This window comes from Lathamus discolor, chromosome 6 (genome assembly GCF_037157495.1).
Source record: "Lathamus discolor isolate bLatDis1 chromosome 6, bLatDis1.hap1, whole genome shotgun sequence".
NCBI lineage: Eukaryota > Metazoa > Chordata > Aves > Psittaciformes > Psittacidae > Lathamus > Lathamus discolor.
In genome coordinates this window covers 91,106,639-91,130,100 of record NC_088889.1, presented here as the reverse complement: position 1 = coordinate 91,130,100, position 23,462 = coordinate 91,106,639, and the positions used below count along the sequence as shown (strand labels likewise).

The window sequence follows — 23,462 nt, the reverse complement described above, 5'->3', positions numbered from 1 at the left end:
GCAGCTGCTGGGATGCCTACGTGCCTGTTAGATGTCTGGATCTTTGTCTCAGATCTCTGATGGAGCCTTTTGCTTTCCCAGGTATTCATCAAGAGAGGGGGAGTCCCTATTGTGTCCCTGGAGTGTGTTTCCTGCAAGGCTCAGTCCGTCTATGAAGTTAGCAAGAGCTCCTATGTCTACCTGGAGGGGACCTGCCAGAACTGTCACAATGACTCCAAGCTTGGGGTAAAGTCATTAGCAATGCTGGTCTTTGCTTCCGTGTGGTGGGCTTTAGGGATAGGAGAGTCAAGGAGGAGAGGATGGAAAGAGCTGGGTGAAAATACAGTCCTGGATCTAAACTGCCACAGAGAGAAGGAGGGAAACAATCTCTGACCGTAGATGCAGTGGCTGGGTCAGGCTTGGGGGATGAAAGCTGGCTGGTACCAGTCTCTTCATCACAGCCCCTGCGACTGGCTGCAGGACTGGCTTGTAGGGTTGGAGGTTTAAAGCACAGAGGTTGCCTGGTGTGACATGGGGCTCCTGCGTGGTGTACCATGTCTCAGCAGCACTGAGGAGGCCAGGAGAGCCTGTGGAGCAGGTTCTCCACGTCCTGTAGCCACTGGACCCCTGTGAGATGCCCAGAGCTTTCCTTCGCCGCGGGTTGTGGCTGCAGGACTCATGGCCTGTCAGTCTTCCATCAGTGTCTCCTCCTACCCAAGCCCATGGGTGACCATCCCTTCCCACACAGCTTTTCCTAGAATAAGTCTGCCAAGTGTTTTCTTCTCCTGCTGCCTGGCATCCTGCCCATTGTTCTGGTGTCTCACGCAGAGGTTGTTCAGTCTCTTGTGATCCCCCCAAGCCCCTTGTGCCCTCCTGGAATTACCCGTTCCACTGCACAGCATCTCTGCAACCCATTGGAGGAGGCAGGTCTCAGAAGTGGAATTCCTGTCGTGCGAGCTAATCCGCATTGCTCCCAGCATGTCCTCGTGTGGCATTTTCTGGTGGGCTATCTCAGTGTTCCTCTTGTTATCGCAATTGTACGTTTGTGCTATTAACAGCAACCACCCAGGCCACGTTCCGCTTCAGGCGCATAAAACGTGGGGTCCCGTGGAGACTCCACCAGCGCTTCATTGATTTCCTGTGGTTTGCATTCACTGTTATGAAATCCTCTTGTCGGAGGGTGATGTAATCCCAGAGCCTAAAGTAGATCTCACAGTGGAAATATTCCCAGCAGACATTTGGGAAAGGCTCCAGTTCTTGTTGCTGTAGCGCACAAGACTAAAAGCTTGAATTATCAACTGCAAATTTGGCAGATGCTCCCACTGGAAATCTGTTACTTTTTATAAGAGACTCAAAGCTGAAACCGTTTTAAGGACATGAGTTCAGATTGAAACAAAACCTCTCCTGTCTCTCCCCAATTCATCCCGACAGCGATGGGCAGCACACAGCTTTAAAAACAAGTCCCTCATCCTGGACAAAAGGACAACCTCCACCGGTGACACAGGAATGAACCTGGTCCTGAGGCAAGGGGCACTGAAGGATGGGGAGGGGTATACCTTCACCCTTCACATCACTGACCTCACAACGGGGGAGGAAGGATTCGCCTCCATCGACCTGCTCCCAAACCAGCCTCCGGTCGGAGGATCCTGCCGGCTGTCTCCCAAGGGACCCCTCAAGGCGCTGATGGCAAAGGTGCACTTTGAGTGCGCAGGTGAGAGCGTACAGCCTGCAGTACCTGCCAGCCCTGCTTCCCGTTCTCATCCCCAAAGCTTGGCCAGAAGCAGCTTTGTGTGCCCAAATCATGGAGTTCCTAAACTCGTGGTTGCAGCCAGGCACTTCCTTTGCTCCTGGTTCATGCAGTTGAATGGTGCTATCCAGGCCAGGACAGTATTTGCAGGAGAAACTGGTATTGCAGTGCAGGAAACAGAAGATAGGTGCCTGAAACTGAGTCACACGTATGTGGGCAGAGTCAAAAGACAAAGCCCTGAGGCCTCCTGTGCCATGGGGGCTTTATGTTCCCGTCGGCAGTTACCTTCTCAACCAGCTGCAGGGACAGCAGCAATGAGTCTAGCTTTGGAGAAGTGGCCTGGCTGACATCCTGTAGCCTTGGGCCAAGGCATAAGAGCCTCTGAAAAGCAGATTTCCCCAAATGATCGGAGATTAATGCTGTCTGTGCACGAATGCTGGGAAGCCACGCTGCAGAGGAGGTCAATTCTGCTGGGGCTGGGGGGGCTGCTCACCAAAGCCCAGCTTAAGCTGGGGGAGAAGAGGTGGATTCAGCATGGTAAGGTTGTGACTTCGGTGTGTTTTGAGCTGCCCGGAGTAGTGATGAAATCGGGGTCTCTTTGGAGCGGTGGGAATTGGAGCTCTTAGTGGTTGCTTTTAAGCTGAAGTGAAACGTGCAGGATATAGACCCACTGGTCTATGTCCACCTTCACCGGTGCTCAATGGGAACATGCAGTGAATGTCCCGACTGCCTGCCTCCCACAGGGCTTCCCAGAATTCCTGGGAACTCCGAGGAAACCTGTGTGCAGGATTTGTCCTTCACTCAGTTATTCCTGGGATGCTGAAGTGCCTGAGGGCTGCGTTGAGCCCCTGCCTAATACCAGGCTTTGCAGGGCTGGTGCAGGAGCTGTTTGCCCTTGTGTCAGTGCCATTCCCAGCCCCAGCAGAGTTGTTCCCTTTTCCTTTTGATCACAAACTCTTCATAAATCCCTTTGAACGTGGCAGCAGCCAAACCCCTGAACATCGGGAGCCTTCAGAGGGTCAGAGCTCTGCATTGCAAGCCCTGAAGACATCCCCGCAGCCTGGTGGAGCCCTCAAGCTCTCCTCACTGTGGGGACAGCCCGTCCCTGGGTCAGCGCAGGGACCCCTTGCTAGGGACAGCTGAAGCTCTGATGGCTTCCTTGCCCCTCTCAGAGCCCACGTCTGGGTTTGTTTTGCAGGCTGGCGGGACACGGAGGATGCAGAGGGACCACTGGTGTACATCCTCATGGCATCTCGGCACCGGGCCGGGCACTACCACGAGTTCTGTGTGTACAAGGGCAGCCGTGCCGAGCACAGCGCCTTCCTGCCCCCCGGCTTCCATGAGAGTGGCTTCATGGTGTCCGTGTCTGTCCTTGTCCAGGACCAGCTGGGAGCGACCGTGGTGGCCATCAACCGGTAAGAGCCACCACTTGGAGACTGGGCTCATGTGGCAGCTCCAGGCTCCTGCATCACAGTCATGGCTTGGCCGCTGGGCCCCTGTCCTGCAGGGCTCAGCAGATCCTGGGTGAAGCAGGGAGATGAAGGGAGGCTCAGCAGAAACGCAGTGAGAATTCCAGCCCTTGGGGGGTGAATCGCACAACAGGGAGGCTTCCCCATAGGTTACTGCCTTTCCCGACCATCTCCGTAATTCCCTGGTGACACCTTGCTTTGAAGGCACTGTCACGTTCTCAGACCTCTATGCTCTGTGCTCCGCCACCTGCTCTGTATCAGGAGCCCTCAAAAGAGAGTTGGCAGCACCAAGCTGTGGTCCCATCCTCTCAGGCCGGAGCCCACGGTCCTGCAGTGCCTGCAGGAGGAGGATCTGTGTCCCATTTGTTCCTTAGACCCTAAAAACAGTGTAGCTCCTCCCAGCTAAAGGGCAGATTCTGCCCCCTTCTCCAGCCCCATTTGGTTTGCCCTTAACCCAGATGCCTCTTTCCCTTGGCAGCTCCATGGAAATCGGCTTACCCGAGGGCTTTCCAAGCCTCTCCCACTGGCTCTACAATCAAACTGACACCGTGCTCCAGGGCTTAGTGAAACAAGGGGACCCTCAGCAGGTCATTGAGTACTCTCTGGCCCTCATCACCATCTTAAATGAGGTAAAGCAGCACTCTCTGCCCAAGAGAGGCCTCCAGGCAGCCTTGCAATCACCAGTGATGTTCTTGGGCCAGATTTCATGCAGCGATGCAGGGAAATGACTGAGGCTGCAGCTTTTCTTGTACACCAGTGTACGTGCATGCTGGGAGCAGGGCTGGACCTCTGTGCATGCATCAGAAACAGAAACAAGCTCCAGACACATGACGACCAGGGAAAGCAGAGAGGCTGCAAAGTACAACAGGGTTCCTAGCGAAGGCGGTGGCCTGGGTGTCTCCCATGCACCCTGCTGTCTGCCCTCGTATTCAATACGCTTTCTCCTCTTTAATGTCAAACTCAAGCCTAAACACTGGATTTAGAAATGCAAATCAGCCCAAATCCCCCACCTCCTTCACACCTCCCCTGAGCCACCCACTGCACTCCAACTCCGCAACTCCTGTAGCTCCTTAGGTGATGCTGTGGGTGCTAAGGAGCCTTCCTTGTTCCGACTGCTGAGCTGGTGCAGCTAGAAAGACCTTCTGCCTGCTCACAGAGCTCTTAATCCTCCTGGCAGTGTTCCCTTTTCCTCCTACATAAAATAGGGCCCATGTGCAGGGCAGGAATTTCAGTCTGTATTCATTTTTCCTGCCCAGTAGGAGCCTGCAGGAAAACACCAGGCAGGGGCGATCCCCTGAGTTGGGCTGGATACAGGCTGCACAGTGATGTACTACTGAGCTGTCAAGTGCCAGGCTGCTAAGATAATTGCTTGGAGAGCACAAGTGAAATTGGGGAAGTTCTACTGAAAACCCAGCTCATTGGATCACCCCTGGCAGGAGCAGAGCGGGGAGATGCGGAGTGCGGGGAAGAAGAGACTGAAGCACAGCTCAGCATCAGCTGAAACAACCTGATACATGTCCTCACTCTGCTTGCTTTTATCGCCTCCAGTACGAGCGATCCATGCTTCTGGAACCTGAGACTGGGAATGAGTTTGAACTCCGGACCTGGACTCGCAACAACATCACAGAGACCCTGAACTCGCTGAACGTGAACACAGTTGATGACATCCAGCAGATCTCGGCTGCCCTGGCACAGTGCACGGTATGTTCCCCATCACCACCTCCAGCCTCTGCTCGTCCAGGGGCTGTTTGCGTGCTCCTCAGTTCTTGCGCTTCCCTGCTTCTCTCCCATGCACACACCACACAGAGGACAGGACACACATCACATTGGTGATGTCCTGAGTGCTGTTAGCTCTGCCTCTTGCTGTGCCATCAATCTAGCAGGCGCTGGTGAGATCTTGTATTCATGTGGTGGAGGACAGCACCTAAGGGCTCTGTGCTTCTCTGCTATCAGCCCTGATGTGGCAGCTTGCTAGCAGGTAGGTCCCTTCACCTGCAGATGGAGGCTGTAGGAGAGGCCCTGACACACTGGGGAAGCACTGGAATAAGTTGCTGGGGGAGCCACAGCATCTCTGAGGAGAGGCTGGACTCCCATCAGGATTAACACAAGTCAAGCAGGACCTGCCTTGAGCCAGGGGACAGGGCCAAGGACTGATGTTCCTTCCAGCCCTCTTTCTACCATAAGAGATTAGAAACAGTGCTCTGCTCCACGGCTGACTGGAAGCGCTGTGTTCCCCAGCCAGCTCGCAGCTTCAGCTCTCCGGTGCTGGGGCTGCTGCCTGGTGGATTCAGGAGTGGCTTTCTGTGTTTTGTCAGATGGGCAAAGGGAAGAGAGCCCAGTTATATAATACGCTGGGGTTTGGTGGTCAGCCAGGCCGCTCTGGCATGCTCTTCCTCCCAAATCTTTGCTTTCAGGGCTGGAGTCGGGCACCCTTGGACTTGGCTGCGCTTCGTCTCCCCAGCCAGGTCAGCAGCCTCGCCCAGCAGCAGGCTGTCAGTGAAGTGATGGGCAGACTACTGCATCCCACCCACAGAGTCCCTGTTCTGCTGCTCCTTTCTCTGCTTCAAAGGCTGTAAACCTCAAAATCACTTCTCTCTGTTCACCTTTGTTCAGGGATTTGGGGTTCAGCACATCCCATTCCCATGCGGGATTGGGTCGTGCCTGTCTCTCCTATGTGCTCTTGCCTCGTGACTTGATCTCGCTGTGGAAGCTCAGGTCTAGAAACAGAGGTTTTGTTCCATGGGAAAAGCTGATGTTCCAGGGTTAGTTTGTGCTCTGGATTGGAATGAAAAGCTTAGGGAAACAGTTATCTAGAATTCCAAGTGGCTGAGCCTGCTGTGGGGTTCACATGTTTCCTGTAGCAGCGTCAATCGGTGCTGATACTCATTTGATTTTACTTACAGGGGTGAGGATAGAACAGAATGAATTTATCCTGGAAGGGAAAAGAAGCCTCTCAATCTTAGCCAGTTCTCCTCCCTAAGCAGTAGCTCTGCTTGGGTGGCTCCTCCTCATAACCTTTCTCTTCCCCACCTCTTTGATACCTGACCATGCATGGTGGACTTCAATTTAAACAGCATGTCCTCACTTCCCATAGCTTACAAATAAAAGCAGAAAAGGGGGAATTTTAGACCTGCAGATGCTGTTTTGATTCTCCACCAAAACATATGGTGAATCACGTCTGAATCCTGTGATGATTAAAAGCGAAAAAGATGAATAAGAGCAAGGAACGGGGTTATGGTAACAACTTCCATGTGTTGCCTCAGTCCCTCCCATCCAGGCCTCGAGAGTGCTGGGAGCTCCAGGCCATGGCTAGAACATTCTGTTTCTTGGATACATCTGGGAGCAGAGGGAGGGACATCCATCACGCCTGAGTGGCAGGATCCCTCCCACAGCCTTCAGGAGTACTTGGACACTGAAATGGATTCAGCGAGGGCTAAATCTTGATTCCACCTAAGATAGCCGAGTGAATGGAGGGATCCCATCCAGCTCCTCTGGTTGATTTCTCTAGATACAGTGTGTGGCTCCAGAGGGGTGCTCATGAGATGCAACAGCAGGAGATGTGCTTGGTCCTTAGAAATGAACTCCAGGGAACAGGAATATGCTGCCCTTTATTGCTCTTTCCAACCCTAATGCATCCTCCATCCGACTCCCACATGCCTGCCTGGAATGTGAGGGGAAGTGAGTGGAAGAGCCTTGGAGACACCACAGACTTGTTGATAACATCTCTCAGTCTGAGCAGAGCAGCCATTGCCTCTGCAGTCACCTCCCCGGGGCTGGAAAGAGACTTTCAGAGTGCAAATGGTGCTTGAACAAACATGCTCAAGTCTTTGCAGGTCGGAGGAGCTGCGCTTGCCTTCATCCTTCCATGGGGATGTTCCCACTGCCTCAGACTGTGTTCCCCTTTGCAGGTGGTGAGCAAGGAACTGGTTTGCAAGTCCTGCCTGACAAGGACCTTGAACAAGCTGGAGACCATGATGACCATCCTGCAAGGGGAAACCACCCAGGGCACCGTGACCCCGACTGGCATCGCCGACAACATCCTCAACATCACGGGTCAGTTCGCTACCACTGGGGTTTGGCCTCTTCATGCTCAGGACTTTCTTCTCCCTGCACTTTTCCCAGGGTTGTCTTGGCTCGGGCAGCCATCCCTGCGGACACTTAGATACAACAGTTGTTAATAACCTCACTGGTACTCCAGGGAATTCTCTTCTTAGTAAACAGTGAGTAAGAGCTATGGCTTCCAGATGCTCGCCTTCCCCGTTGCAGTCTGAGGGTGCCAAACTTCACCGGGGTGCCTATGAACACTGTGTGGGCATTCCTACCTGGTGACCCTGGGAGGAAGCAGACACCTTCTTTGCACCCCTTATAATGGGGTTCTGAGTGTTCTCCATAGCGCAGGAACTCAGTGACATATGTTTGCTTTATCCATTCCTTCCCTCTTTCCCAATCCGCTGTTGTAGCGCTGTGCAGGAGGGAAATAAAGCCTGTTGTCATTAGTATTCACCACCAAACTCTGCACATTAGCTGAGAGACTGCAGGAATTGCTGACAGCTCTATTTTTAGCTATGGGCTACTGAACACTTCAGTGCAGCGAGTCATGTGCACAGTGTAGTTACAGTGAGAAGACAGTGAGGAAACACTTGTCTGATTGCTTTGGGAAGGTGTCAGATGTTATCTAGACTCTAACACTTATGTAGGCTGTTTACCGCCTCCTCTGCCCCTTTATTTCTCTCCTGCAGGTGACCTGATTCACCTTGTCAACACGGTTTCACAAGAGTCCAAGCCCCAGGAGCTGCTTGCTGATGCCCACAATTTGCTGCTAGCTCCCAAAGCCTACAACCTGTCCTCCAGCCTGATGCGCATCCTCATGAAGTCGCGAGTGCTGAATGAAGAGCCCCTGGAGCTGGTGGGGGGAGAAATTAAGGCCACAGGCAAGAGGTCTGATCCCTTTAACTTGCTTTGCTACGAGAACACACCAAACTGCCAGTTCTCCATCCCCCAGGCATTCAACACCACCCTTTCCAACCTGACGGATGTCATCCAAGTCATGTTCCAAGTGGACTCCAATCCTTTCCCTTTTGGTTACATCAGCAACTACACCGTGTCCACAAAGGTGGCCTCCATGGAGTTTCAGACACACAACGGGGTGCAGATCCCCATTGGGAGCCTGGACTCAGAGAAAGCCATCACTGTAATGGTGTCAAACAACACGGATGCTCACAACCTCTCTGCTGGCACTGAAGTCATCGAGGCAAGAACATCTGTGAACCTCATTGTGGTTATGGAGAGCAACAACAGAGAAGCAGGACTGCACTTCCAGCTCACCTACAGAGTCCTCAATGGTAGAGCAGACAGATCCACCTCTTTATGCTCTTTGCTATTCCCATGGGAGAGAAGGGCTGGGTGCTGCAGTCAAGAAAGAACTGCTGTGGGAGATGTCAGGTGTAGCCAGCAAGTTCCACACTGCATGGCTGAAGTTCTGCTGTCACAGGCATTATCCAGTCCCCAGTGTAGTCCTTGCTTGTGGATTCTGGGCACTGAGAAGCCTTTTGCTTCTCCCAGCCGTTCTCTTGAGCCACATTAGCACTGGAGGGAGCTCCTCTCATCCCTCCTTGGTCAGGTACAGTGGTACCCAGGGTCTCCTCTGCACTCCAGAATGAGGAAGTGCAATCCCGAAAAGCATCTCTCCCAGCTTCCTGCAGTCCTGATACTCCTCCCTGAACAGCCACTGCTGGCAGCAGGCTTGTGACTGAGCTCTGCCTGGTCTTTCTAAAGTACTTTCTGGTTTCCCCCCTCCCCAGATCACTACATTGCAAGTGAGCCTGAGCCCTTCATCATGGCTTATCTGCATCACGAACCGGAGCCCAATGAGCACAACTGCACTGCCTCGAAGAAAATCAGCCTGGATGCCCTGGCTGGGAATGACCACAAGCTCTACACCTTCTTCACCTCTCCCAGGTAAGAGAAACCTGTCTTATAATCTCTGTCACCCCCAGGCTGTCCCATGGCTGAATGTGAGGGATGCTCAGGGCCTTGCCATGGTTTATACCAGGCTGCTTTGCAGGACTGGTGCTGCTGTAGCTATCACAGTGCTCCTCTGTCCTTGCAGCTCTCCTGGGCAGGGAGCTGCAAGCTGCCATTCCCACAGCCCAGCACTGGCACCTCTTCTACCCTGGCACTTCCTCCTTCCCAGACATCTTCTGGTGCTGGTGCAAAAGCAGCTCAGTGCTCTGTGATTTGCCTTTCAGATCCCATTTGTAGGGGTTCCCTGAAAAGATTCCCCTTTTTAGAGCTGTAAATATCATTCCCTGTATCATGACCCTCACCCGTGGCCTCTCCTGGTAATGAGTCCCCCAGCACTGCCCTTTTCTCTGTAGGTTCTTTATGGGCTCCCATCCACGCTGCTTGGCTCGTAGAGCACTGCAGTTGTGCTGTTGGGTTTTGGAGCAAAGCTCTTCTTTTAATCAGAGCAGTCATTATAACTTCAGTTGCTGCCTTGGCCAGGAGCATGTGTGTTCATGCCTTGTGTTATTTCCAAGCCATTCCTAGGCATTATCTGAGAAGAAAAGATAGGCAGCTTGGGAATAGGTGGGGCGAGAGTGGAGCCACTGTTGTGTAAGTTGCTGCAGCTTCCATGGCTTTTGGTAACAGGATGCTCAAAAGAGGGATTAATCGTCCTGATAAGTGAATGTGCTCCCAGCCAAGAATCCAGAGTTGCTGTGGATGTGTCCTATGGATCAGTGGGACACGGGGAAGGGCAGGTGGGAGACCTGTGCAAGGCTGCCAGCACAAAGAAGAGGATGTGCAATGTAGTGCTGCAGATACTGAAACAGTACAAAGATAAAGAAGAATTCAAGTGGTCCATGGAACTCCGGAGTTTGTCTACAGCCAAAGGTGTAAATTACACCACGTTCACTGGGCTTTTCCTCCTCATTGTGTGCTTCCCCATCCCTGCAGCAGTGTTTTCATGGGCACACATCCATTAGAACAGGGTTGGTGTCCCTTCAGCAGGATTCATGATGTCTCCTTGCTGCCTTTCCCTTCTCCAGAACGGATGACACCATCCAGAAGTACTACTTCAACATCACGAACCATTTCAGCTGGTCCCCGGTGGAGGTGACCCTGGGGCTGTACACATCCCTGTGCCAGTACTTCAGTGAGCAGGAGAAGCGCTGGAAGACAGAAGGCATCATCCCACTGGAAGAGACCAGGCCAGACCAGGCTGTCTGCTTAACCCAGCACCTCACTGCCTTTGGGGCCAGTCTCTTTGTCCCCCCAAACTCCGTCCAGTTCATCTTCCCTGTAAGTAGAACAAAGCAGAGGCTGTGCAGCATCACCATGTGCTGAGCAGTTGGTTGTCACCTATAGGAAAGCCTTGGGCTCCTGATGGCTTCACATTCAAGCTGTGCCCAGCTGGCAAACCAGCACCAGTACCCGGGAGCCTTTGGGAGCTGTACATGGGCACAGCTCACACAGGGGCTGTGTTCTGTGATCATGAATCCTGGCTGCTGCTAAATAGACCTTTGCAGATGGCTTTGTCCTGGATACCTCGCAGTGTGTTCACCTCTTAGTGAGATGCCAAGCTCTCCTCCCAGCTGGCACCCAGCACTGGTTTATCCCAGCTGCTCCCTGCTTCCCAGGGGCGTTCAGGCTCTCTCTGGCTCTGTTGATGTGATGTAAGTGGGAGCAGAGAGCTCTTAGCAGCTGCTGCAGGACACTCCACATGGGCTGTGCAGGGAGAGCTCTCCATTTGCACGTGGTATCATGTCTGAACAATGGTGATGGCCAGGAAGGGGGCTCCTGGGGAAAGAGGGGGTCCTCCTGGGGAAGAACAGTGCCTTTCAACATAGCTCTGTACTTTCTAGGCTCCAGGCCCTGGCCTCAACTACATCGTGCTGCTGACATGTGCCGTCTGCTTCGTGACCTACTCAGTGGCTGCACTGATCGTGCACAAGCTGGACATGATCGATGTCAACCGCGTGGGGGTGATTCCCTTCTGCGGGAAGAACGGGCTCTACAAATACGAGATCCTGGTGAAAACTGGCTGGGGCAGAGGATCAGGTTAGCCCCTGGCTGCTCGTCTTCATGCCCCATCCCTGGCAGTGTTCAAGGCCAGGTTGGACACAGGGGCTTGGAGCAAGCTGCTCCAGTGGAAGGGGTCCCTGCTTGGAGCTGGATGAGCTTTAAGGTCCCTTCAACACGAACCAGGCTGGGATTCCATTATATGATTCTGAGATTCCGAGGGTGCCATCTGTGTATTTCCCCCCAGCACATCAGGCACCAAACATTCCCCTGCAGGGCCCACAGCCGAGCTGGTGCTTGAAGCAGCACAGAGCAGGCAGACTGTGCAGGGCTTCCCACAGCATACACACTTTAACTGGTGTGATAATGGGGCACTCAAAGATGGGAAGGAACCACCCAGTATGGAAACCCCCCACCCTGCTTTCCCTGACTGGGCTGTGGTTGCAGGAACAGCCAGAGGCAGTGATTGTTCCTCACATCCTCTCCAGCAGAAGCATCCAGGCCTTGTGGGCCCTTTAGATGGACTATTTTGCTGCCCTTCTGCATCCATTGCTTGTTCTGCTGTATGAAGCCCAGCATCGGAAAGGCAGAAAGCTTCGCTGTCTGATCCAGGGCTGGGTTTGTAGCTAGAGCTGCCAGAAACATCACCTTGGACTTGGAAGTCCAGGCAGTTGGGATGGGGAAGCTCTAAGTAAGGGCAGAGGTGGAGTGCCACCAGGCCAGAAACATGCTGCGATTGATTTATGTAACCACCGGCTTCACTGGCAGCAGCTTTCTCCTGAAGCCACCCCAAGGACCATCCAGGTTGTGCATCTGAAAAGTGGTACAGGAGAGGTGTCAGGGGGAATAAATATTCCATCTACTTGGAGGAAAAACCATCAGAATAAGCATCTCCTCCTGTTAGGGTGTTAGCAAGGCAAGGAAAGTCAGGTTCAGTCTCTTCCAAAGAGAACCATGAGCATGCCAAGGGCCATGCACCAGTCTGAGCAGCACCCTGGGTGTGGGATGGCTCTTGAGCACATTCCTTGCTCCCTAGGCTCCAGTGGCCCCTCTGCAGGAGCATTGCATCTGGTAGAGGCCACTGGCAGGCAGGGCTGGGGAGCAGCTCTGCTTTGGGTGGGCTTCCCTAACCGAGCCCTGTTATCTCTGCCAGGTACCACGGCCCACGTGGGGATCGCCCTGTATGGCGTGGACCATAAGAGTGGCCACAGGCACCTGGATGGAGACAACGCCTTCCACCGCAACAGCCTCGACGTGTTCCAGATCGCCACGGAGCGGAGCCTGGGCAGCATCTGGCGCATCCGCATCTGGCACGACAACAAAGGTGAGAGGAGAGCAGGGCTGGGGCACCCGTCACCCATCCCGGGGCACGGCCAGGCTCTGCTCCGCCTGGTACCTGGGCCTAAAGGCTGGAATAACCCTGCTGGGAGGCCATGGTGACCCCCTGGCTCGGGGGGAGGGTTGCTGGGGGGCTGGATGAGGAGTCTCCATCATGGGAAGTCTGCAGTCCCATACGCAGAGGGTGCAGTGTGCACTGTGACAGTGTCTGAATGTCCAGCCTAGGAGGTGAGCTGGCTGCACCAGGCTTTTGGGTACCGTGCATTTCCCGTGGATGAAGATCCTGTCACAGGGCAACTGCTGCTGATGGGCTCTTGTGTTGCCCTCCCAGCTTCGCAGTTTCACCCAGGGAATGGCTGCCACAAAATACGCTTCATCCCTTTTAACTTCCAGGACTCAGCCCCTCTTGGTACCTGCAGCACGTCATAGTCCGGGACCTGCAGAGCAGCAAGAGCTACTTCTTCCTGGTGAACGACTGGCTGTCAGTGGAGAGCGAAGACAATGATGGCATGGTGGAGAAGGAGGTTTATGCTGCCAGTGAGTGCTCAGCCCTGGGGTGTGGGGCTGGGATGGCCGAGCAGCGTGGCGCTTGTTACATTGAGGAAGGACCTGCAGCAGGGCACCGCAGAGGGACCATGGAGCCTGCACACTGGCTCTTCCTCACTGCGTTGATGCCTCGTGGGTCCTTTGTGCTAGAGGACAAGGCACGGCAAGGAGCCAGCTCTGCCGGAGGGACCATGTAGATGCAGTGTGGATACAAACCAGTCAGCGAGGAGGGACTGTGACCCCTCCAGGTCCTCTCAGTGGTGCCGCTGGCCCTGACGGTCTCTCTCGTTGTGCTCAGGTGAGACAGAGCTGAGGAGCTTCTCCCGCATCTTCCGCGCGGAGCTGCAGCGAGGTTTCTTTGAGAAGCACGTCTGGCTGTCCCTGTGGGACCGCCCGCCCCGCAGCCGCTTCACCCGCGTGCAGAGAGCCACCTGCTGCTCCCTCCTCATCTTCCTCTTCCTCTGCGCCAATGCCGTGTGGTACGGCGTGGTGGGCAACGTGCACCTCAGGTGGGTTGTGTCCCTTGGTGCTCTGGGCATCCCTTACCTCCTGAGGGCCGCTCCTGTGCTTCCCATCACACAGGGCAGGACAGACCATGAGTGCCTTGTTTATGGCCTTGAGTCCGTCCTTCCCATTCCAAAGAATCTGGAAGCAGGACATGGATGACCAAAGATGCAGCTTCCCCCTTATCTGGTTTTGATGTGCCACTGTTAAAAAAGCCCATGCCCAGTTCTTCCTCCGCACATCTGCAATAGCTGGGGGTGCAGTCTGGTCTCCTTGCTTAGCTGGCAACCCAGAGTGCCCCTTCTAACACCGTTCTCTGATCAATCCTGACTCTCTCCAGCAACGGGGCTGTCTCCAACCTGATCCCTGTCAATGTGGACACGGTGGCTGTTGGGCTGGTGTCCAGCGTGGTGGTCTACCCTCTCTACCTGGTCATTTTATTTCTCTTCCGGATGGCTCGTGGCAAGGTAAGGAGGAGATGTAGTCGCAGGCTGCCCAGATGGGCATCTTGCCACTGGGGTTCCTTATCTGAGCTTAGGTTCTGCCCGTTGTGGTCCATCACTTCTCCAGCTCTCTCTGCCCAGACAGAGACCAGAAGGGCAGATTTTAAAGACTGCCTTAGGCACTTGCTCCCTGGAGTTCAGGATGGGACAGGTACCCAAATGCCGTTAAAGGGTAGCAGCCCATTATTGGCAGGAGCTTGGGAGATGCTCAGTGGAGCATCTCTAATGAAGTGTCTGCCCTGGGTACACATTCAGCTCTCTGAGCAGAGCTGTGGTTAGGCAGCTGTGAAGGGATTAGCTGGGGATTTCATGACTAGTTGGGCACAATTAGCAGCCCCATCAAGGACTGCAGCCAGCTGCTCAGGGACTGATGAGCACAAATTGTGTCTGATACTTCTTGTCCCTGGAAGCACTCTCTGCTTTGCAGGGAGTTACAGATTCACCAGGCTTCTTGGGGCCTTGTATCCGGGACAGCCTGGATGGCACGGGGCTGTGGTCCTGTGGGAACAAGTTGGAGGCAGTGGAAGATGTGCATGGGCCTGTTCTCAGCCCTGCTTGGGCTCCCCAGCCCTGCCTGCATGAATGTGGAACTGATGGGATCCACTGAGCAGCCTGTCTCTGAGTCCCTGTGCCATTGTCACCTCCATGCCTCCCTTGTCAGCTGAAGCCTGATGTCTCCTGCAGGTCTCCATCAGCCACACCGTGACTCACTCAGACCAGCACTCCTTGGAGATTGACAATTACCTGGACTCCTCAATCCTTGACAGCTCCTTCCCCACCTTCCCGGGCCTCCAGGCAGAGGTAAGCTGCTTCCCACCTGAAAGCCGGGTATGTTGCAAGGTCTTTGTGCTCCCCTGCACGGACACAGGGCCCGTCCACAGCAATGAGTGCAAGAACTGCTGCGCTCGAGTGCCTCTGGCAAATCCTGGTGATGGGGGAGAGCCTCAGCGCAGCGCAGTCCAGGTTCTGAGCACAAGCTGTCTGCAGCTACCGCTCTGTGTCCGTGAGCACTGACCTTCCCAGTGTGCCTGGGTTATCCCTGGAGCAGAGCAGGCCCCAGGAGGTACGGACCCAGGGCTATTGGCAGCTCAGGCTCCAGGTCTCAGTGACCGCTGATGTTAACAGCCCACTGTTCTAATGAGGCACAAACCAGTGCCGTGTGCCTGAACCGCCTCCTCTTCCTCCACAGGCCTTCTCTGAGCAGACCAAAACAGATCTGTTCTTGGAGGACTCCAAAAGGTAAGGAGGAGCTTAATGTACTTTTCTGCTTCGGTGGACCGGGGTTGTGCTCCCATGGCCGTTTCCCTTCTGTCGCTCTTTTCCTGCTTCCCATTCCCCACAGCCCCGATTGCCCCATTGCTCTGTTCTCCCGCAGCCTCGTGCGGTGGCCGTCCAGCGAGGCCCTGCTCAGCTGGCCAGACCTCCTCAGCGACCCCTCCATCATGGGCAACACCATCCAGAAGCTGAAGAGAGGCCGGGCCAGCCGCCACCTTGGCCTCGAGGCCCCACTGGCCCCCGAGGAGGACAGCTTGTCACTTGGCGTTCACCAGGGGCAGCCTCGCTATTTCTCTGCCTCAGGTGGGTCTGGGGTAGCATCACCGTTTGAATGCCCCAGGGATGCGCAGAAGGAACAGTCTGGTCCCTAGGAGCCTTCTCTTTAACTCTGGAGAAGGCAGAATAGCAGAGCTCTGCCACCATCACCACTACCTGCAGTGTGAAGGGCAGAGGAGAAGGGTTGTATTTTCTTAATGGGGATTTCCGTTTGGGAAAGCAGAAATCCTAATGTGGATTACTTGAAGTGAGTGATCGCCACACTGCCAGCAGACTGGGAGCAAGGAGAGATGTGTTTCCGTAGGAGCTGAATGTTGCAAGCAACCAGCACTTCTTCACTGGGTGCAAAGCCACAGTGTGTCTCTGAACCCCTGTAAATGGCTGGAGAAGGAGAACTTGGCCTCTTACACCAGCAGTTACCTCTGTAGCCAAGCTGGGCATAGGCAGGAGCTAGAAGCCAGGAAGGAGGGGGAGCTGTCTCTTGGACAAGGGCCTCACCCTGTCCTCCTGCTCCCCAGTTCCACAAATGCATCAGAGCAGGACCATGCCCTGGTGCCGTGCTGGTGCTGTGCTCCTGCCAACCCCGTTCGCACTCGCTCTTTCCCCAGATGAGGATCTGATCCGGCAGATCCTGGCAGATGGAGCCAGTGGCATCTCCCACTCCCAGGACCTGGGGCCCTACATGAGAGCTGAAACAGATCTGATCTCAGGCCTGTGAGTATTCAGGGAGCGAGCTGAGCTGGGTTCTGAGGCACCGAAGATGCCTGAGGCAGCCTGGTCACAGGTCACTGCTCTCCATGCGACACAGAGCAGTGCTGCTGCACTGCTGTTAGCGCTGGGTTCTGTCCTCTCTGTGCCAGGCTGCTCCCTGCAGAGCCACCAGTGCCGCAGCTCACCAGCATCACCCCTTTGCCTTGGCAGGTCCAGCGTGTTTGGGGAGAAGGTGGAGAGCGTCATGATGCAGAAGCTGAACGACAAAGGGCAGAGCATGGCAGCTCCTCCCAGGGAAGTGAGCAGATCAGCCAAGTCCACATGGACAGGTACCAGGGCAGCGAGGGTGGGATGGGCAGGAGGAGCAGCCCTTGGGAGGCACGGGCAGGTAAATGGAGCCTTAGGAAAGGCTGCTCCCCTGCTTGGGATGTAGTTGTTATACCTGCCAACTGCTCTTGCAGCCTGAATGTCAGTAAGTCCATCACTTGTGTTGTGACAGTCCCTGCTGTGCACCTTAGGGAAGCTCTGCTCTCCGCACCCCTCTGCAGCCATCAGTCCCTTCAGCCATCCAGTATGAGAGTGTCTCTGTATGAAACCAGAGGCGAAAGGGGGTAAAATGCCAAGGAAGGTTCAAATCTACAAAGCAGAGATGCTTCCTAGTGGGTCATGCAACACGGCAGCAGCCAGCTGGGCTTGCACAAGGCAGGGAGCAAGGCCCTGCAAGGGCTGGAGGGTGAGAAGTGCCTGGGTGCCCACTGGAGAGGCTCAGCATCAATTGTTTTAGAATGAGCTCTTGGCTTCCCAAGGCACAGCCTCCCTGGGACAGGCTGGACATGGAAAATGGGACCCAGCAGCGTTCCTCTTGGGTCTGTTAACATCCAGCCTTGGTTGATGAATGGTTGTGGTATCTCTGTCCAGGCACTGGTTTGCATGGGTGGGTGAAGGAAGCTGTGCTGAGCCCCGGGGAGGGAGACTTGGCAGGCTGAAGGCAGCCAGGACAAGAGATCTGTGTGGCTTTCCATGGCTTTGCCATCAGCCTCTCCAGCCATCTGGGCATGCCCAATGTCCTGAGGCTCAGAGAAAGCAGGGAACCCATCCCGGTGCCCAGATCAGGATCCCATCTTCTCCTCCCCACGCTGTAGCCCACAGATGCTGCTCTTCTGAAGCTGTGTTTGCGTTGCTGCTGAGTGGGAGATGTTTGGGGTAATCCCTCCCGACTCATCCAGGACTGGTGGCGAGCTCTCTGCTTGGATGAGTGGTGTGCTCAGCCCTTCCTGTGCCCCTTAGGGTCCTTTTGCAGCAACGCTTACGCTTGTTTTCCCTCCTCCTTCCAGTTGCAGACCAAACGTTCCGGAAGCGCTTGCTGCCGCCCTGGTGCTCCTATCTGGCTCACGGTATCAGCCTCCTCCTCTTCGCCACCTCCACGGGGGTCTCCGTGTGGATCGGGGTGGGCTTTTCCTCCAGCGTTGCCCTCATGTGGCTCATCTCAGGGATATTCAGCTTTCTGGCATCCTTCTTGGTCTGGGAGCCCCTGAAGGTAAGGATGAGGACACCAGCAGCAGCAGGAGAGGTCGGGCTGGCGGCACTTTGGTTTAGCTACCCCAAGAGAGGGGCTGTGCTGGGCTGACGGTGCTGAAGGGCCCTCAGGAGCTGCTGCCCATGGCAGGTGTGGTGGCCCAGCTCCCTGCAGGCTCACAGCACTGCCTGTCTCCCCAGGTCCTGCTGGAAGCCCTCTATTTCTCACTGGTTGCCAAGCGCTTGCACCCGGAGGAAGATGATACCTTGGTGGAGCATCCTTTTGTGGAGCATGTTTCTGAGAAGATCAGCAAAGTCCGACCCCCACAGGGGTTTGCCCTTTTCCAGGCCAAGGAGGAGGCCAGGAAGGTCAAACTGCTACACAGGATGCTGAAGGTATGACATCTGCTCAGCCTGGAGAAGAGAAGGCTCCTTAGAGCAGCTCCAGCGCCTAAAGGGGCTGCAGGAAACCTGGAGAGGGGCTTTGGAAAAGGGCCTGTAGGGACAGGCCAAGGGGAATGGCTTGAACCTGCCCGAGGGGAGACTGAGCTGAGCTCTTAGGCAGAAGCTCTTCCCTGTGAGGGTGCTGAGGCGCTGGCACAGGGTGCCCAGAGAAGCTGTGGCTGCCCCATCCCTGGCAGTGCTCAAGGCCAGGTTGGACACAGGGGCTTGGAGCAAGCTGCTCCAGTGGAAGGGGTCCCTGCCCAGGGCAGGGGTTGGAGCTGGAGGAGCTTTAAGGTCCCTTCAACCCAAACCAGGCTGGGATTCCTGATGCCTGTGGTGCCGAGGGCAGGGGCAGAGTGCTGCCTCCGTGAGCTGAGCCACATCCTCACGTGGATCCTCCCAATCCAGCTGTGATCTTCTGAAGCAGGTGCATGCCTCCGGTTTCTGCCTCAGTTTCCCAATCTGTAGAAGACTGGCAGTGCCGTTCCTCTTCAGTGTGGGCTGGAAGGCAGAGCCATGAGGGGGTGCATTAGGAGCAGCTGCTGTGTTTGACTCTAACTCAGGTGTTTGAGGTTAGGACAGGGTTTGCAGCGCAGAGCAGGCAGCACCTGGCCCCAGGAAACTCATTTGTTGAATCGTGCGAAACACACAACAGCTGATGCAGGAGCAGAAGTTTCTTTGTAGCTCATCCAGTATTAATCGTCCACACTTGTGCTAGGAGCACACAGCTGCTTTAATGGAGTTCATTTCAACTGAGTGATTCCCCTTTAAAGGATGGAAACCTCCATCACTGTATAACCCTGTTGGTTATAGGAGCTTGTACAGGGAGGTCGTGCAGTGCATGTCAACTGAAACATGTGGTGCTGTCTGGCTGCTTCGACCAAAGGGTAGTGTTAGGAGCCTGTGGTCTGGGTTTCATTTTAAGCTGCTGCCCATATGGAAGAAGAAATGCATGCTCTGGGTGCTGATCCTGCTGCATGGCAGGCAGTGGAGAGCACTGATTTGCTGCAGGACTGGGAACCAACCCCCCTGGTGCCTGGGTGCAATCCCTTTTTGCTCTCTGCTTGCCAGAACTTCCTCATCTACATGATGTTCCTGCTGGTGATCCTGCTCACCAACTATGGAGATGCCACCCGCAACAGCAGAGCCTTCCTTCTGCAGAGCTCCATCAAGCAGCAGCTGGGCAGCAACGAATTCCTCCTCATCAAGAGGTAATGGCGAGGGCCCTGGGGATGAGGAGGAACAAGAGGTTGCTTTGTATCAGAAGGGCCTGTAGGGCCAGGCCAAGGGGAATGGCTTGAACCTGCCCGGGGGGAGACTGAGCTGAGCTCTTAGGCAGAAGCTCTTCCCTGTGAGGGTGCTGAGGCGCTGGCACAGGGTGCCCAGAGAAGCTGTGGCTGCCCCATCCCTGGCAGTGCTCAAGGCCAGGTTGGACACAGGGGCTTGGAGCAAGCTGCTCCAGTGGAAGGGGTCCCTGCCCGTGGAAGGGTTGGAGCTGGGTGAGCTTTAAGGTTCCTTCCAACCCAGACCAGTGTGGGGTTCTGTGGCTGCATGGCAGTGAGCAGCTCCCTGTTACTCTGCTTCTCCCCTGGAGAACAGAGGGACCTGAGCTTTGATGTGTGAATTGTCTTTATGTCCCGGGTGGGAAGGGACCGGGGATGTTGCAGAGTTTATGTGCTCTGAAGGACCCAAGTTTGCTCTGTCTCCAGAATTTACAGCTGTGGGGTTTAGCCATAACCACGTCACAAGACCCCAGAATAACATCTGACATAAATGCAGAGGCCTTCCCTTCCTGGCTCTGCACACACGCTTCAACGGGATCAGCTTTTCCCAGCTGCGTGTCCACGCTGCTGCCGGCCCCACCAGTGCCTGGGATCAGCAGTGTCTCTGTGCCCATGTCCCTGCAGCCCCCTTGACTCTGTGTGAACAGACGCGGCCGGTCTGTGCCGCACGAAGCCGCAGGAGCTCTGATGCACACAACATGAATCGGGAATGAACTGGTGATGTTCTGGGGTGGAAGTGGAGCAGAAGCAGAATCTGCTCCTAAATGTCACCTCTTTCCCACTGTGCTGCCATAGACCCACTGCTCTGATCCTTACTGAGGTGCCAAGTGTATCCAGTCCCCTTTAGGTCTTGCAGGGTAAACACCTCCTGACCCCAGCCCATCGTGGCATGGATGGGAATGCTGCCTGTGCCTGCGAGCCAGGGGAGCAGCTCCTGTTAGCCCTCCAGAACCCGCTCTGGAACTCGACTGCTCATGGGTGAGACATGCGGAGACCCCCCCAGCAGAGCTGCCCAGGAGCTCTGATGCCTTCTCCCTGTTGCAGGTCGGATCAGTTCTGGGTGTGGATGTCCCAGGTCTTCCTCCCCTACCTCTACAACAACGGCTCGGGTCAGGAGAGCCACAGCACCACGCTGGGGGCAGCGCGGCTGCGCCAGCTCCGCCTGCAGGAAGGTTGGTGGGGATGAGGTTGGTGGGGATGAGGTTGGTGGGGATGTGGCCGGTGGGGATGAGGTTGGTGGGGATGAGGTTGGTGGGCTCAGGGTCCTGCTGCCATGGGGTGGTGGTGACGTTCCTGGAGGGAGGAAATGGGCAAGTGTGGGTGTTTATGGGGCTGAGTGAAGCAAGGCAGAGGTTACGGAGGCAGGTTTGTCTTTGCAGCAGGGGTATCGGTGTGCCCCGAGCTCCGCTCCTGCAGCGGGGCAATCCATGGGGATTTGCGCTGCAGAGAGGTTGAGCTGGTTTCTGGAGGTGCGGCTGAGGAGGTGGAGGGGGCTTGGGAAGAAGGTTGCTGCTAGGTGTGAAAGCTCAGCCGTGTGCCCCAGCACAGCCTGGCTGCGCTGGGCTGCCCGTGGGGTGACCGCCGGTGTCATTGCAGCCCAGTGCCAGCGCAGCGCCCAGGACATCCTCCATGGCATGGGCACGGCTCCCGGCGGGAGCTGCGCCGACTCCCACAGCTTTGCCACCGCTGACTATGGAGCTGGCTGGGAAAGGGCAGCCCTGAACGTGACGGCTGCGTGGTCCTACTCACCCCCCGACCTGCCCGGGTAAGGAGCTGCGCCTGCCCCCCTGCTCCAGCTGCCCAAGGCATCATCACGGTTGATCGGGTGCCTGGGGTGGTTCCTAGCCCTCGCTGCAGTGAGGCCAACCGCAGCCCCTGAGCAAAGGGCAGAGAAACGCAGGAATGCCGGAGGCTGCCCTGGGCACATCCACGTGGGCAGTGGGAATGGCGAGAGGCAGCGCGTGGCTGCTGCTCAGCCGGCGTCCCTGGAGATGGGCGCTCACCTCGAGGTGTCTGAGCAGCAGCACAGTGCTGATGGCAGGGGCATGGGCAGAGGGTTCGACTCCAGCTTCAAGGGCAGAGTGAAGCTGCTGAAGAAGGCAGCCCAGCTCCCCACAGCACGGCACCAGCTTTCTGGTAACATGGGTTATAGGAGACTGGCCTTTACCAGCGTCCTGGGCATTAAGGCACTGTTGGTTTCTGCTCTGGCTTGTTCCTGGATGTGTCTTCATTGAGGTTTGGGGCAGCAAAGGGCTTGGGGCTGTTCTGAGGTTGGGAACACGGGGACGGATCAATGTACTGCTGTCATTTGTCTTGTGAAACGAGCAATGAGGCAGCTGCCAGCCCTGGATGTGCAGGCTCTGCATCTCTTGCTCCCGGCCTGCCACGCAGCAGAGCGGAGCAGCGGCTGCTCTGTCCCTCAGCCATCACCCCATGGCTCCTCTCTCCCCGCAGGGTCTGGTACTGGGGTTACATCTCTTTCTACGACAGCAGTGGTTACGTGCAGGAGCTGGGGGCCTCGCTGGAGGAGAGCAGAGCTCAGCTGAACTTCCTGCAGCAGCACACTTGGATCGACAACATGTGAGTGTGGCGGGGCCAAGGAAGGTTCCGTGGCCACCAGGCTTCCGGGGGGGGGGGGATCTGTGAGCACCAAACAGCATCACCAAAGCCCGTGTTAGCCCTGAGCTGCTCTCATCCCCCCCAGGAGCCGGGCGGTGTTTGTGGAGGTGCTGCAGTACAACCCCAGCGTGGACCTGCACGTGGCCATCACCCTGCGCCTCGAGTTCCTGGGGGCCGGCCAGGCCATCGCCGCTGTCGCCATCAGCCCCTTCCCGCTGCTGCGGCTCAGCGCCGGGGTCACGCTGCAGCTCCTCATGATGGTCAGTGCCTGGCGTCCCCCTGGCTCCTCTCCCCTCGGTCACCACACAGAGGCCTCTGGGGACCCGTGGCCGCGGTTCCTGGAAGGGCCGCGTTGGTCGCTGTGGCCTAAAGCTCCCCTGCCTGAGGCCGCTTGTCCCCATGCCTGTCACCCCTCCTGGGCAGCACATAGGAAACAGCCCAGCCCCACTGCAGGGAAGAGGATCCCCCCTGTCTGGCAGCACGTGTCGGCCTTGTCTCAGCCTTTTGCTGCCTTCAACCCGTGCCTGTTGCTGAGGAGCCTTCGTTACTCTTCTCCTCAATGGGGACAGCAGAGCCATGTCCCCAGGGACCTCGCCTGGGGTCCAGGGTCCAGCGCGAGCAGAGCCCTCTTGCCCTGGGCACTGTCACCCGAGCACTGGACCTGGTCTGGGGAGCAGGGCGCTGAGTGGGTGAGGAGGGCATGGAAGGACCCATGGGTGCGCTGCAGCTCTGGGCTGGCAGAGCTCAGCCTCGCACATGGGCCTTCTGCTGCCTGTGCCGCAGAGCAGTGAAGCGTTGCCCCTTCCTTCCCCGGTAACCTCTGCCTGCCTCCCCCAGGTCTTCCTCATGGTGTTCGTGGTCTACTTCGTGGTGTCCGAGTCTCTGTCCATCAAGAAGGAAGGCAGAGCCTACTTCACCCTGTGGGGCAACTATGGCCAGTGGCTCTTCATCCTGCTCACCACGTGCACCGTGGTGGTGCACCTCAGCCAGGCCAGCCTGGCTGACCAGCAGTGGCTCAAGTACCTCAACAACCGCAAGGGCTTCACCAACTTCTACCAAGTGGCCTTTCTCAACACCGTCTTCAGCACCTTGGCTGCGTCCCTCCTCTTCCTCCTCACCGTGCAGGTATGGAGCAGCACCTCCCGTGCCGGTTTGCTCAGGGGCAGCAAAGGGTCACAAAGCAAACCCAGATGCGAGACGCTGGTCCTGCTGCGCCAGGCAATGGGGCTGC

The 23,462-nt window shown here is 56.1% G+C and overlaps 1 protein-coding gene across 1 annotated transcript in view; it reads left to right on the top strand.

Annotated features, from left to right (window-relative positions):
• Positions 1-23,462, top strand: part of PKD1 (polycystin 1, transient receptor potential channel interacting) — an 88,615-nt gene that overhangs the window by 59,404 nt on the left and 5,749 nt on the right. The window contains exons 17-43 of the mRNA XM_065684893.1: positions 82-225; positions 1,411-1,690; positions 2,925-3,141; positions 3,674-3,824; positions 4,744-4,896; positions 7,104-7,248; positions 7,935-8,537; positions 8,997-9,153; positions 10,245-10,497; positions 11,061-11,256; positions 12,371-12,541; positions 12,949-13,092; positions 13,400-13,610; positions 13,946-14,072; positions 14,793-14,909; positions 15,298-15,347; positions 15,484-15,686; positions 16,268-16,373; positions 16,581-16,699; positions 17,705-17,907; positions 18,087-18,281; positions 19,401-19,540; positions 20,657-20,784; positions 21,209-21,377; positions 22,067-22,192; positions 22,317-22,491; positions 23,069-23,356. Of these exons, the coding sequence (XP_065540965.1) occupies positions 82-225; positions 1,411-1,690; positions 2,925-3,141; positions 3,674-3,824; positions 4,744-4,896; positions 7,104-7,248; positions 7,935-8,537; positions 8,997-9,153; positions 10,245-10,497; positions 11,061-11,256; positions 12,371-12,541; positions 12,949-13,092; positions 13,400-13,610; positions 13,946-14,072; positions 14,793-14,909; positions 15,298-15,347; positions 15,484-15,686; positions 16,268-16,373; positions 16,581-16,699; positions 17,705-17,907; positions 18,087-18,281; positions 19,401-19,540; positions 20,657-20,784; positions 21,209-21,377; positions 22,067-22,192; positions 22,317-22,491; positions 23,069-23,356 (4,971 nt within the window). The remainder of the gene's footprint in view (positions 1-81; positions 226-1,410; positions 1,691-2,924; positions 3,142-3,673; positions 3,825-4,743; positions 4,897-7,103; positions 7,249-7,934; positions 8,538-8,996; positions 9,154-10,244; positions 10,498-11,060; positions 11,257-12,370; positions 12,542-12,948; positions 13,093-13,399; positions 13,611-13,945; positions 14,073-14,792; positions 14,910-15,297; positions 15,348-15,483; positions 15,687-16,267; positions 16,374-16,580; positions 16,700-17,704; positions 17,908-18,086; positions 18,282-19,400; positions 19,541-20,656; positions 20,785-21,208; positions 21,378-22,066; positions 22,193-22,316; positions 22,492-23,068; positions 23,357-23,462) is intronic.